Source organism: Gavialis gangeticus, unplaced genomic scaffold (assembly GCF_001723915.1).
Source record: "Gavialis gangeticus isolate Ggan-Ray unplaced genomic scaffold, GavGan_comp1, whole genome shotgun sequence".
Lineage (NCBI taxonomy): Eukaryota > Metazoa > Chordata > Crocodylia > Gavialidae > Gavialis > Gavialis gangeticus.
Window position 1 is genome coordinate 152688132 of NW_017729024.1, and position 12369 is coordinate 152700500.

Sequence of the window (12369 nt, forward strand, 5' to 3'; positions counted from 1 at the left end):
TCTTCCAATCATCGGGCACTTCACCAGAGCGCCAGGAGCTCTGAAAGATCCATGCCAGGGGCTGAGCTATGATGCTTGCCAGCTCCCTGAGTACCCTTGGGTGTAACCTGCCAGGGCCAGCTGACTTGAAGGTATCCAGCCTGTCAAGGTGTTCCTTCACAAGATCAGCCTCGATGGAGGGCAAGGAATCTCCCTCGCCTTGGCTTTCGTGACCCATAGGCAGGGAGGCCTATGGGTCAGGGCCGTCCTATGGGAATGGTGGAAATCTGACGCAAAGTACCCATTTAGCAAGTTTGCTTTTTCCTGGGCGTCAGTTGTCAGTTGCCCCACCTGGTTTAGCAGGGATCCATTGTTGCCCTTGCTTTTCCTCCAGCTCCCCACATAACTAAAAAAGGACTTTTTATTTTCCTTGATGTTTGTGGCTAGCTGGAGTTCCATCACAGCCTTGGCTTTCCTGATTTGCTCTCTGCAAGTCTGGACCAGAGCAGAGTATTCCTCCTTGGTGGCAGTTCCAGTCCTCCATCCTTTGTAGGTCTTCCTTTTAAGACGCAGGAGATCCGCCAGTTCCCTGGAGAGCCAAGGGGGCTGCTGTGCCCTTTTGCTGCCTTTCCTCTGAGATGGGATGGACTTTGCTTGTGCATTCAGGATTGCTCCCTTGAGGAGCAACCACTTGTCCTAAACACCCCTCACCACTGGGTTGTGGCCTTTTAGGGCCTCTCTGACAAACCTCCTTAGGTTGTCAAAGTCAGCTTTCCTGAAGTCAAGAACTTCTGTATTACTGACTGACTTGCCAGCTTTGCGGCAGATGGTGAAGGTGATCAACTCTTGGTCACTGTCACCCAGCTTCCCTTCGATCGTTAGGTTGCTGATTAGGTCATCCCTGGTTGCCAGTACAAGGTCAAGCAGCGCTTTACCTCTTGTCGACTCATAGGCTTCCTGTATCAGATAGAGGTCATCTACACAAGAGAAAAAGCTTTGCGACCGCTTGGATTTGGCTGAGCCCTCCTCCCACAAGATGTCTGGGTAGTTAAAATCTCCCATGAGAACCATACACTGGGATCGTGTGGCCTCAGCCAATTCTCTGGTGAACTCCTCATCAAGGTCTTGACTCTGGGTAGGAGGTCTGTAGTAGACCCCCACCATAGTATCCCCTGTACTGTGTTCCCCATGGATTTTAACCCAGAGGGTCTCAAGTGATCCACCGTGGGTGTCAATGTCAGCTTGCAGGTATGTGTAGCTTTCCTTGACAGAGAGAGCTATGCCCCCGCCCCTTTTGTCCACTCGATCCCTCCTTTACAGGGTATAGCCATCTTTTATTAGGCCAACTAAGAAATTGCAAAAAAAAAAAATCTTTTTCTGCAGGCTTTCGGGCACACATGCCCTTCCTCAGGTTCAGGGAAAATTAAAGACTCAGACTCCTACAAACTCATCAGGGGAGATCATCAGCAAATAGGAAGAGCCCTGTTCTCCCCAGCACCACCTGGGGTGACAAGAAACAATGGTAATAGTCTGATGGAGATTAGTTTTAGGTTAGAAATCAGAAGGCAATATTTTACAGTTAGGGTGGCCAGAATCTGGAACCAGCTTCCTAGGGAAGCGGTCCTCACCCCTCCCTTAGGCAAATTCAAAAATGTTTAGATGGTCACCTGTCTGGGGTCTTGTGAACCCAGCATTCATTCCTGCCTGTGGCAGGGGGTCAGGCTAGATGATCTGTTCAAGTCCCTCATGACCCTAGCTATTATGAAACTATGAAAGACGGTAAAAAGACCCCATAGGTAGAAAATAAATTTCATTTTGCACAGAGGAAACGGAAGGTGGAAGTCTGTTCCTCTGGGTCGATGAGTAGTGAGGCGCTCTTTGATGTGCAGATAAGGCAGGATTCCTTCCCTGGTGGTGTCATATGGCAGAAAGGCAGAGAGGTGTAGAAATCTTTCTTATTGTTCAACATGACGTTTAAATCCAAAATAGGCTAAAATTTGGCATCTTCCATGTTTCAGGGATGTATTTGGTAGCTGTGTTGGTCTAACACTAAAAGAAATGAAAAACTCTAGAACTTCATTGCTGAACAGCAAGACAGATTTCTATACCTCCCTGCCTTTCTGCCATGTGACATCACCAGGGAAGTTATCTTGCCTTATCTGCACATCAAAGAGCAACTCACAAAGACACTTTCATGGACCCAAAGGAACAAACTTCCACCTTCAGCTTCCTCTGTGCAAAATGAAGTTTATTTTTTACCTATGGGGACTTTTTACCATCTTTTATTTTCCTTGAGCCTGAGGAAGGGTTCATGTGCCTGAAAGCTAAACAGGAACATAATTTTTTTTGTGATGTTTTAGTTTGGTCTAATAGAAGATATCATTCCTGAACCAAGAGTTCTAGGAGGGAAGGGTCTGTTGGTAACTTGGCAATGTAAATGCTGGATGATCCTTGGTGACGAGAACAAATCAGTCGCTGGTGACCTGCCTACTAAAAATGTATCTGTTTTATGAAGCTCATGTTTCAAAACTGAAGAAATATGAAAGAAATAAGTTATTAGGTTTTCTTTTCAGAAAACAAAATAATGTGTCATTGCTTTCCATGACCTCTTAACAACTCTGCTTTTCTATAGTTTTTCATAGTTAACTAAATGTTTGTTAATAATGTGCATTATTCAGTTGACAGGGTCAGTTTTAGAAGATGCATGGAAAGAAAAAGGAAAGACTGATATGGATGAAATGATCCAAAGGATTGAAAATGTTGTCTTGGATGCACATTGCAGCAGGTGGGAAGGACAATTAGCTGTTCGTTATGTTGTGTTGCTTTTCTTATTCGTGTGCAAGTTGTGGGGGGCTTTTTCCCTCTGTTTTTTTGGGATTGTGAAACCAAGTACAGTAAAAATTTAAATATAATCAAGGTGCAGAAATCAGTTTGACGAATCTTAACAAGTCTTTGTTCTTACAAGCTAAAATTTAATATTTGTATGGTATTTCCATGTTACAAAATTTTGTTTCTGAATAAATAGAGGTTTTTATGTTTGTTCAGAGACACATTTTTGAGCAACCAATACAAGCTTAATCATAAGTGTTAATATCCTTTTTTTATAACTGATGTTCTCTAGTAAATGGTATAATTTTTGCATTTGTTGAAGAAACTTAGTATTTCTTGGGTTTTGTTTAAAAAAATCCACTTTGTTAAAGTGTATATACTACATGTATTTGGTGGATTAAAACAGAATAGGAAATAAATGTTGCATATTGTTCATATGCTGTTGACCTTTGTCCTCATATTCCAAATTTGAAACTGTAACGCTTCTAAATTGAACTGCTTTGTATTAAGATAAAAGAATGCATAGGTAGAAGTAATTTTATAGTGTCAGAGAAGGATATTCTCTACCACTTTATAAATTAATGTTTTATTCCGGCTAGAGCAGGATATTGTATATAACATGCTGAAAAAGGGCAATGTGTGGGTGACTCACTTTCTCTAGCACATTGGGGGCCAATCTTTTCATCAGTCGTGACACGCATTAGCCTCCCACTTTCTCTGACTACCACTCTGATCCCCTTCCCCTGCCTGATATGCTGCTCTTCTTTCTGCTTCCTACCCTGTGCTTTTTCCCTGATCTGCTGCTTCAGAATTGAGTTATTTTCTATTTTACATAAACTGTTAATCTGCTGAACTATTTGGGGGAGGGGAGCAGATGCCTTTGGTACTGTATTGATTATAATTGAGAAGTGGTAGAAAAGCCATTTCTTTGCATCCAGCCTGGTGAAGAAAAATGTATCTGAAAGTATACCACAGCATAGAACAAGTCTTTGTATCTTCAGGATTTCATGGGCTACTTAGATGTGAAAAGCATTTCCTATTCTATAAGGACTGCTAGGAGAAATACCAAGTTAAGTGACCACCTGAACATGGGTAGAATTTTTATTCCACCCACCAAAAGACTATGGCTCTTGGGTGTCTGTAAATCTAAAGAAGTATCTACTATGTATTTTGTTTATTATCAGCATTCACTTTAAATAATTTATGAGAGATTACTTTTTATTGTTTTATCATGCTCTGGGTTCATGGATATTTTTTTCAAAGTAACAAGCTGAGAGAGATTACCTTTTTTTTTCTATTGCTGTCAGACATTTCATGGACCTAAATTTAACTACCATATCTTCCTGCCAAGGAATGACTAAGGGAAGTCCCTGTTGCTAGAATTTCAGAATGATGGTTTGATTAACCAAAATTTGAGGAAGACCTGTCAAACTTTGACAACAGTAGATAGCTGGAAAGAATGTTAATGCTGAAATAGTACAGGCATTAACCATACATACAGCTTATTAAATTTAGCATTTCATTTTTTTCATGTTTTCCTATTTCTGAGTGGGTGCTAAGCCTAAATTAGAGAAGCAACTTTGTCATTTGTTGTTGTACATAAAATTATATAAAATGCATATAACCTGTAAAACATAGTTTTGAACTACCATATCTACTCCATCCTAAGACTACCCTGAATTTAAAATCCCCAATACCCAATCATTACATTCTGTTCATGAAAAAATTGTAAATTGATTATAACTTTCAGTGTGTATATATAATTTAACTATTGAGGGATTGTCTTTTTTTAATTCGCATCCTACCACCACTGCAGGGGGGCAGGCAGTTGTGGGGCAGGTGGTGTGGGGAGATCAAACAGCTTGCCCCTTGCTTGAGCAGAGGATGTGTGTGTCGGGTGCGGGGGGGAGGGAGGGAAGGAGAGAGTTGCCAGGGTGTGGAAGTCGGGGGAGGGGAGAGAGTTGGCAGGGTGCAGAGGTGGGGGTTCCAACATGACATAATGTCATTAATTTAATTTTTCTTAAAATATCCTATTGAAATCTCCCGGATTGCTTTTAATAGAAACCAGGAAATGGATGCTGATGCTGGTAGATGCTCGGCCAATCCAGGAGGGTTGGCAGCCCTACTTCTCCCCCCGCTTTCCCCTTCCACCCTTCCATACATGATTCTAAGGCGTGGGGCTTTTTTCCTCGTGTTAAACTGGGGGGGTGAGGGTCTTATCTTAAAATCAAGTACATGTCGTACTATATTCTAAGAACACATAGGTCCCTAAGAAAAAGCGTACCTTGTTTTTCGGTTTGATTTGGTTTTTTTGTTGGTTTCAGTTTTTGGAGTGGTTTTTTCCATATATGTTTTTTTCCCCATAAGTATGTATGTATGTAATTTTCCCAGTCATGTCTGACTGACAGAGTAAGTCCTCTTAAAAAGATGGAGTGTCTAGGAAATATGGCATCAGGAACTTGGTTGTGTGGCAGACTGTCTCCTGCAATGCCAAATTTATTCTATGTTCCTAGGTGTACTTACTGTAGGTCACACAAGCTTATGCCCCAGAAAGTTGCAAAGGTAGTAGCAAGAGTGTTAACCATATGCTGTAAGTAGTTTTTTATATACAAGTTCCTGTAAAAAAAAAAAAAAAAAAAAAAAAAAAAAAAAAAAAAAAAAAAAAAAAAAGTGGCATTTCCATATCACAGGCCTCATCAGCTAGTTAACTTGCTGCTTCAGGCATGTTACAGTGCTTAGCCAATACCTATGGCTGTGAAAGGGTTAACCCAGGACTCCGCCATCTTGGTAGCTGCATGGTATACAATGTCTCTAGGCTTGCTACTTTTCCAGTGAAGAAAACAGCTTCCCCAGTTCATGCACCTTAGTTTTGGGGGGCTGATTTTGGGGCGAATGGTATGGGTAGCATATGAGAAAATATGGTATTTATCTTACATTGTGTATTCAGGCCTGGATTTTAATAAAGCTTAATTTTGGGGAGACTGGGATTTACCATTACAATGTCATTCTCTTACATATTTGTGTAACTAATTGAAGTGATTGACTGCATAATATTGCTGTATTAAACAAGCTTAAGTATTTGTTCCTTCAGACCAAGTCATTCTATCACACGTGCAGTTGCACAGATACTCAGGGACTTAAAATAGAGTTGTTAGCTACTGAAGTGCTGTTGTCTTACTGTTTCTCTTGCTATTAGCTACAAATCTCTGTTACATTATTTTAATGTACTTTAACTTGCATAGTCAGCATGCACAACATTACAGAGGCTTTGAGTTTACATTTTTATAGGAAGTATTTCCTGTAGAGTATTAAGCAGTCTTGGTGCTTTTATCTGTTGCAGAGATGTAAAGCAGATGCTTCTGAAACTTGTAGAACTGCGGTCAAGTAACTGGGGTAGAGTTCATGTAACCTCGACATATAGGGAAGCAACGCCGGAAAATGACCCCAACTATTTCATGGTATGAATACATTCAGAAACATCAGTTGTTCAAGTTAGTATATGTTAATAAAGAAACAGGTATTCTTAACAGTAACAAATATTCTGGAAGTAGTGAAGTCTATTAATATAACTTTCAGGTTTTTATAAACGTGGATAATTTGTGTCAATTTTTTATTTTAGAATGAGCCAACATTTTATACCTCTGAGGGTGTTCCTTTCACTGCTGCAGACCCAGGTAGGCCTCTAGCTTTCATTTTCATGAAACTAGCTAGGCCCTGTCCAAATATGCATAAAGATTTAAAATAAGGTCATATAAATGGCAAATAATATTGATGCCCTGTTATCAGAAGTGTATGAATCTTCCTACTACCCAGCAAACAGGGACTAAGGAAAAAAGCAAAGCTCTTCGGACATCACTGCCCCTTTTAAAGGAGGATGGCTGGCTGATTCTGCTTTGCTGTTTTTCTGTTTCACAGCTGTTGGAGGTAAAAGAAATATTTCTGTATGTTATGTGCGCTCCTAATTCTCACCTCCTAAATTTATTAGTAACTTTCGCCTGTGATGTGATCTGTCATCCTCTTTACTACTTCTTATAGTATGCCCTCTTGAGTTAACTGCCTCCTGAACTTTGGCTCTTGGGTAACCTTATGTTCAAAAGTCCTTTATTTATTAGTTCTTACAGGCGATGGTCTAGTTCATGTAGCAGATTTCTTTATAGAGAATTTCACCTCCAGGATAACATCACTTTCCAGAAAGAGCCATTTCATAAAAAGAATTGGCAAAAGGTCTGTTCTTCAGGTCTAAGCTCTATGGAAGTGTGTGGAGTGAATACTTTGCTTCTAATTGGAAAATTTAACACGGAGGAAAACCTAAATTGATAGAAAGAGGCCACCGTGGCTTGGGCAGACACGCTTCTCAGAAAGAGAGATGAACCAACCAGTCAGACAAAACTCTTGTTGTTTTCCATGGACCCCTGCAATGGGTAGCTGTAGCTTCAAGTCTTGGTTTGTTTCATTTCATTGGCAAAACTCCTTTTTTTTTCCCAATTGACTCTCAAAAGAGTAGCACAGAAAGAGGATTGTTTAGGTAAGTTGGTACAGAGTTGTGGTTTAAGCTTAGACCATATGGAGATAAATATACTTACTATTTTTGTAATCCTCAAGAGACTTAGATGGTTCTATCCTGCCCTAGACTTAAAGAATGCAAATATCTTCAAGCATTTTCCCTGTGGAATGGAGAACCCAGCCTTAGCTTCCCATGGTCAGCCTAGAGAAGTTTGGTGTATCCATCCCCAGCGCCTATTGCTATTCATCCAAACAGTCCAAAACCCTCTAATGTATTTTGTAAATGTTTGTATTTATTTTGTACTTAGTAGGAAAAGGTCTTTTATTTCATCTAGTTATGGCAGAGCATTTTGTACCCTCTTCAGGGAGCTTGTGATTATTGTCATACTTGTCCAGAGAAATGAATTTCCTGCTTGACTTTGGTAAGTGAGTGCAAAGTCATGTAAAAACAGAAATGGAGATCATGCAGCATAGACAGTTTTGTTTGCAAAGCCTGATAAAAAGACTGTGCTTGGACCATGTAGTTGGATTTTAGTTTAAAAGACTCTGTTTGCTCTGTTCTAAGGTACATTCTCATGTTAAGACCTCTGAGAAATGCTTATGTACTAAACGAAGGGTTTTTTTCTGTTTGTAGACTATCAAGAGAAATATCAAGAGTTGCTTGAAAGAGAGGATTTGTTTCCAGATTATGAAGAAAATGGAACAGACTTATCAGGAGCTGGAGATCCGTATGTTCTGCTTTAGATTTGATTTAATTTGATTGAGAGTGTCCATAATTTTCATTTAAAATTTTAAGCTAGGTATAGACATTATACTAACAAGTATAAGTGATCAGAAACTGATCTAAACCTGTAACAGAACAGAAGTTCAATGCACATAGACTGGTTTAAAAATGGTGGAATCCAGTCTAAGATAGACCTGGATCGATGCAGTATCAGGTTTAATCAGTGTATGTTAGACTGGTCTATCAAACTTCAGCACCAGATTCCTCTCCAGACTCAACTTAGGGTGCTACCTCAGGCATCCCAGGCTCCTTTGCAGGCCCCCCAACCCTATGTTGCAGGGCAGGTGGACTAGCCTCCCCCATGCTCATTTGCTTCAACCAGGTACTAGGCCAGCCCAACCCTGTGCTGTCCCAGAACTGAGGGAGCAAAGCCTGTGCTCCCAAACACCGCATCGTGCCTGCACCTGTCAGTTGAACCGGGCAGCAGGGGGGAGGGTAGGGGAAGGGGATGAAGACCCTGCTCCCAACCCCTGCCCCCCTCAATGCTCAGATCTGCACAGCTGGGAGGCCCTGTGCAGCGGAGGCTCTCCACACAGCAGCAAGGTAGCAGCTAGAAGGAGGACAGGGCTATGGAGAAGAGCTCCGGTGGCCAGTTGACCCAGGTAGCAGAGGGAAAAGCTCTTGCTGTACAGGCCCCCCCTGCTGTGCAGACCTGAGCTCTAGGAGGGCTGGGGCAGGGGGCTCCAGCAGAGGGCCCAGGTAGTAGCTGATGGGGGGGCAGAGCTGTAGAGAAGGACCCCACTAGCTAGCCAAGCCAGGAAGCCTCCCTGTTTGCTCCCCCTGCCTACTCTGGGCTGTGTGCTGGCTGAGCCAGGAGCTGCAACTGGGCAGAAGTGCTGCAGCCTGACCGCCAAAGCCTCCATTCCTGCACCCCCCCTCCCTGTTCCTTTGGGGGACCCAATCCTTCAGTCTGCAGAGCGCCCACCCCCCGTGACACCACCAGCAGGGATCCCACTCTAGAAGCCTAGGGCTGGACATGGGAGAGGGCCCATGGTGACAGCAGGGGGTTGGGGATGTGTTCCTGACATCCAGTAAGGGATGACCCCACTCAGCTGCGCTTGGTTGCCCTTTGGCAATTTCCAGCATACTGGGAGGCATGCAGGAGTGCCCTCTGCCTTCTGGCCTCAGACAGTGCAGGCATCTGCCTGCTGCCGCCCCCGCCCCCACCCCCACTGAAGGGTGAACGTGTGTTCTGTTCATTCCTGATCCAGTCTACACAGCTATGGTCAGTTCTGCCTTGGGCTTTTTTAACGTACTTAGACTTAAATTAGGGGTGGGCAAAGTTCAGCCTGCAGGCCAGATCCAGCCACCAGTGGACTCCATTTCCCAGCAGCCCGTGCCTGCGTGGCTGGGCCAGTCTCCATGGAGACCCCAGCAACAGCTGTGATGTGATAGTACAAGGCTAGGATTGCCATGGAGACCAGCCCCAGCTGCGCTAGCAGGGTGCACAGCAGGCCAGGGAGCTGCCCTGCAGTTGCTGGGACCTTGCAGTGGAGGCAGCTTGGTCTGGGACCAGGGCAGAGGCATGATCTGCAGCCTGCAGGCTTGGGGCAGGGATGCCCTGGCAGCAGATCACAAGTTTTCCTTGGCTTTGGACCACGCTGCCACCACTGCAAGGAGCCAGGGCAGAGCCACTGTGCTGCCTGTGTGCCCCTGCCTGGAGCATGCAGGCTGAAGATTGCAGCTGTACCCTGGCCCCGACCAAGCTGCCCCCACTGCAAGATCCTAGCAGCTCTGGAGCAGCCCCCTGCCATGCCGCATGCCCTACCAGCACAGCTGGGGCTGGTCTCCTTGGCAGCCCCAGCCTTGCACTGTCACAGCGCAGCTGTGGCTGGGGTTTTCATGGAGACCGGCCCTACCATGCAAGCAAGGGCTGCCGGAAGACAGAATCCAGGTGCTGCCCGGATCTGTCACTTTGTCCACCCCTGCCTTAGAGCCAAGTCCCAGCACAACATGTAAAGCAACTTATTGAGGGTTATGGTATTAGTCTTAGTGGGCCAGACTTTGCTTGGTTGATCTTTGGAGTGGTTGTTAGATTTGGCCTTTTAGGAGATGACCCTCCAGAAGTTGCCCAGGATGCACCACAGGGAGGTATTTATCATATACCATCATTCTCAATAATGGGAAGCGCTTACATAGAAGAAACACTGGAGAACACCATCACTATACTGTCTGACAAGCAACCACCTAAAGACCTAACCCATTAATTTACTATAGAGAAATTGACAGTCGGCATAAGCCTACTAAAACATGGGAAGTCAGCGGGAGTAGGCAACATACTCACTGAGATGATGCAATACCTAGAACCCCTTGCAAGGCAATGGCTCCTTGATCTATTAGACACATGCCAGACAAATACCATCTGTATGAAGGAAGGCAAGAGTCATACCTCTGCCCAAATCAGGAAGAGATCTTACATCACCAAAAAGTTACTAGACCAATCTCCCTCCTCAGCATTGCCTACAAACTCTATGAATGTCTAATCCTGCACTGAATTTCACCCTTGATAAATTCCAGACTTATACGAGACCCGAGCGGGTTTTAGACCAGGTTGATCCCATGCAGGCCAACTATTGAAACCTCACACAACATATTGAAGATGGTTTCCAGCAGAAGTTAATCACTAGTGCAGCATTTGTTGAGGTATCTGCTGCATATGATACTGTCCAGCACCACAGCATGATCCACAAACTGTTCCTTATGACTGATGACTTAGATCTAAGTCAGACCATCTGTAGCCTCTTGGAGAACAGGCTCTTCTGTGTGGAACTAAATGGCCAGAAAAGTAGGTGGCACTCCCAAAAGAATGGCTTACCACAAGGCAGTGTGCTCACTCCACTTTTATTCAGCATCTATGTTAATGATCAAATGTCGAATGATCCTGTCGAATGTCAGCACTTCATCTATGCTGACAATCTCTGCATTACCACGCAGCAGAAGAATTTTAGGGATGCAAAGAAGATCCTGGAGAGGGCACTGAAAGAGATGTCAGATTATTACCTAAATAATTATCTCAAACTCAACCCTAGCAAAACCTGAATCTGTTCTTTCCATCTGAGAAACTGGGATGCAGGACAACACCTGAATGTCACCTGGGGTGACCAGTCTTATATATCAGAAACACCGCATCTATTTAGAGGTAATGCTGGACCATACACTTAGTTACAAAAAGCACATATTAAATACCAAAGCCAAGGTCAACATACAAAAAAAAACATTCTCTGTAAGCTCACAAATTCCAAGTGGATAGCACAATCGTTCACCCTATGCACTACTGCCTTAACACTGTTTCTCCATGGCTAAATATGCCTGCCCCACCTGGGAATGCTCAAGTCACAGTAGACATTGACACTGCCCTAACTGATGCATGGAGTCCCCCAAAGTTTAGTGGTAGAATCCTTGTTTGCCTCAGTGGCCTAAATGGGGGATGAAAGGTCTGGGCAGCTTCCCCCACCCCCCGCAAAAAAACAAACCCCCAAACAAAAACAAAAAAACTTCCTGCCTAGGCATACGCATTGACGGTCTGGGTGACCTCTCATGCATATACCATGATCTGGAAGGATCAACAGTTGCCATGAAATGATACATGCAGAACTATAACAGGCTGCCTAAAACCTACCCCTGTTTCTAGCCTATATGCATTATGGCATAGCACCCCCTTACATCAGGAGGAAAGTAGCAGGCAACATTAACTGGCAGGTACAAGAGTCAGAAGACGGCTACCTGCTGTATGGAAATCACTCGGCACACCGTCACGCCTCATTGAGAAATAGCTTTTTTGTCATCTACTATACCATTGACCACATCACTGGAATCAGCCAGAACTACCATCTGGCAAAAAGAATGGGAATAACTAGGCAACAAATCTATTGAATGGATCCAGTGAGGAATTACCCCCAGCAAGGAGTTAGCATCAGGCTCCAACTACAAATGGTGTAAGTAGCGGAGCCTGAACAGACTGAGAATGGCTCTCAGAAAATGCAACTTTCCATTGAAATTGTGGGACCTCTATGCAATCAACCAATGTGTTTGTCAGGAGAAGCAAGCCATGGATCATCTTCTGAGATGCCCTGTAGCAACACTATGCACCCCATAAGATCTGGCAACACCAACATCAGAAGCAGTGGCTTGTGCAGAATATTGGAAGCAGACCGTATAGAAAGGTTGGACTGGAGACACGATGATGAAGACTGAAAAAATTGTATTCAAATCATAGAATCACTGAGTCGGAAGGGACCTAGACAGATCATCTAGTCCAACCCCCTGCTCTGGGC

At 43.8% G+C, this 12369-nt stretch overlaps 1 protein-coding gene across 2 annotated transcripts in view; it reads left to right on the forward strand.

Annotated features, from left to right (window-relative positions):
• Positions 1–12369, forward strand: part of PAIP1 (poly(A) binding protein interacting protein 1) — a 64334-nt gene that overhangs the window by 35695 nt on the left and 16270 nt on the right. For both annotated transcript variants that reach the window (XM_019517895.1, XM_019517896.1), the window contains exons 7-10: positions 2658–2764; positions 6149–6266; positions 6428–6482; positions 7946–8039. In XM_019517895.1, coding sequence (XP_019373440.1) covers positions 2658–2764; positions 6149–6266; positions 6428–6482; positions 7946–8039 — 374 coding nt within the window. The remainder of the gene's footprint in view (positions 1–2657; positions 2765–6148; positions 6267–6427; positions 6483–7945; positions 8040–12369) is intronic.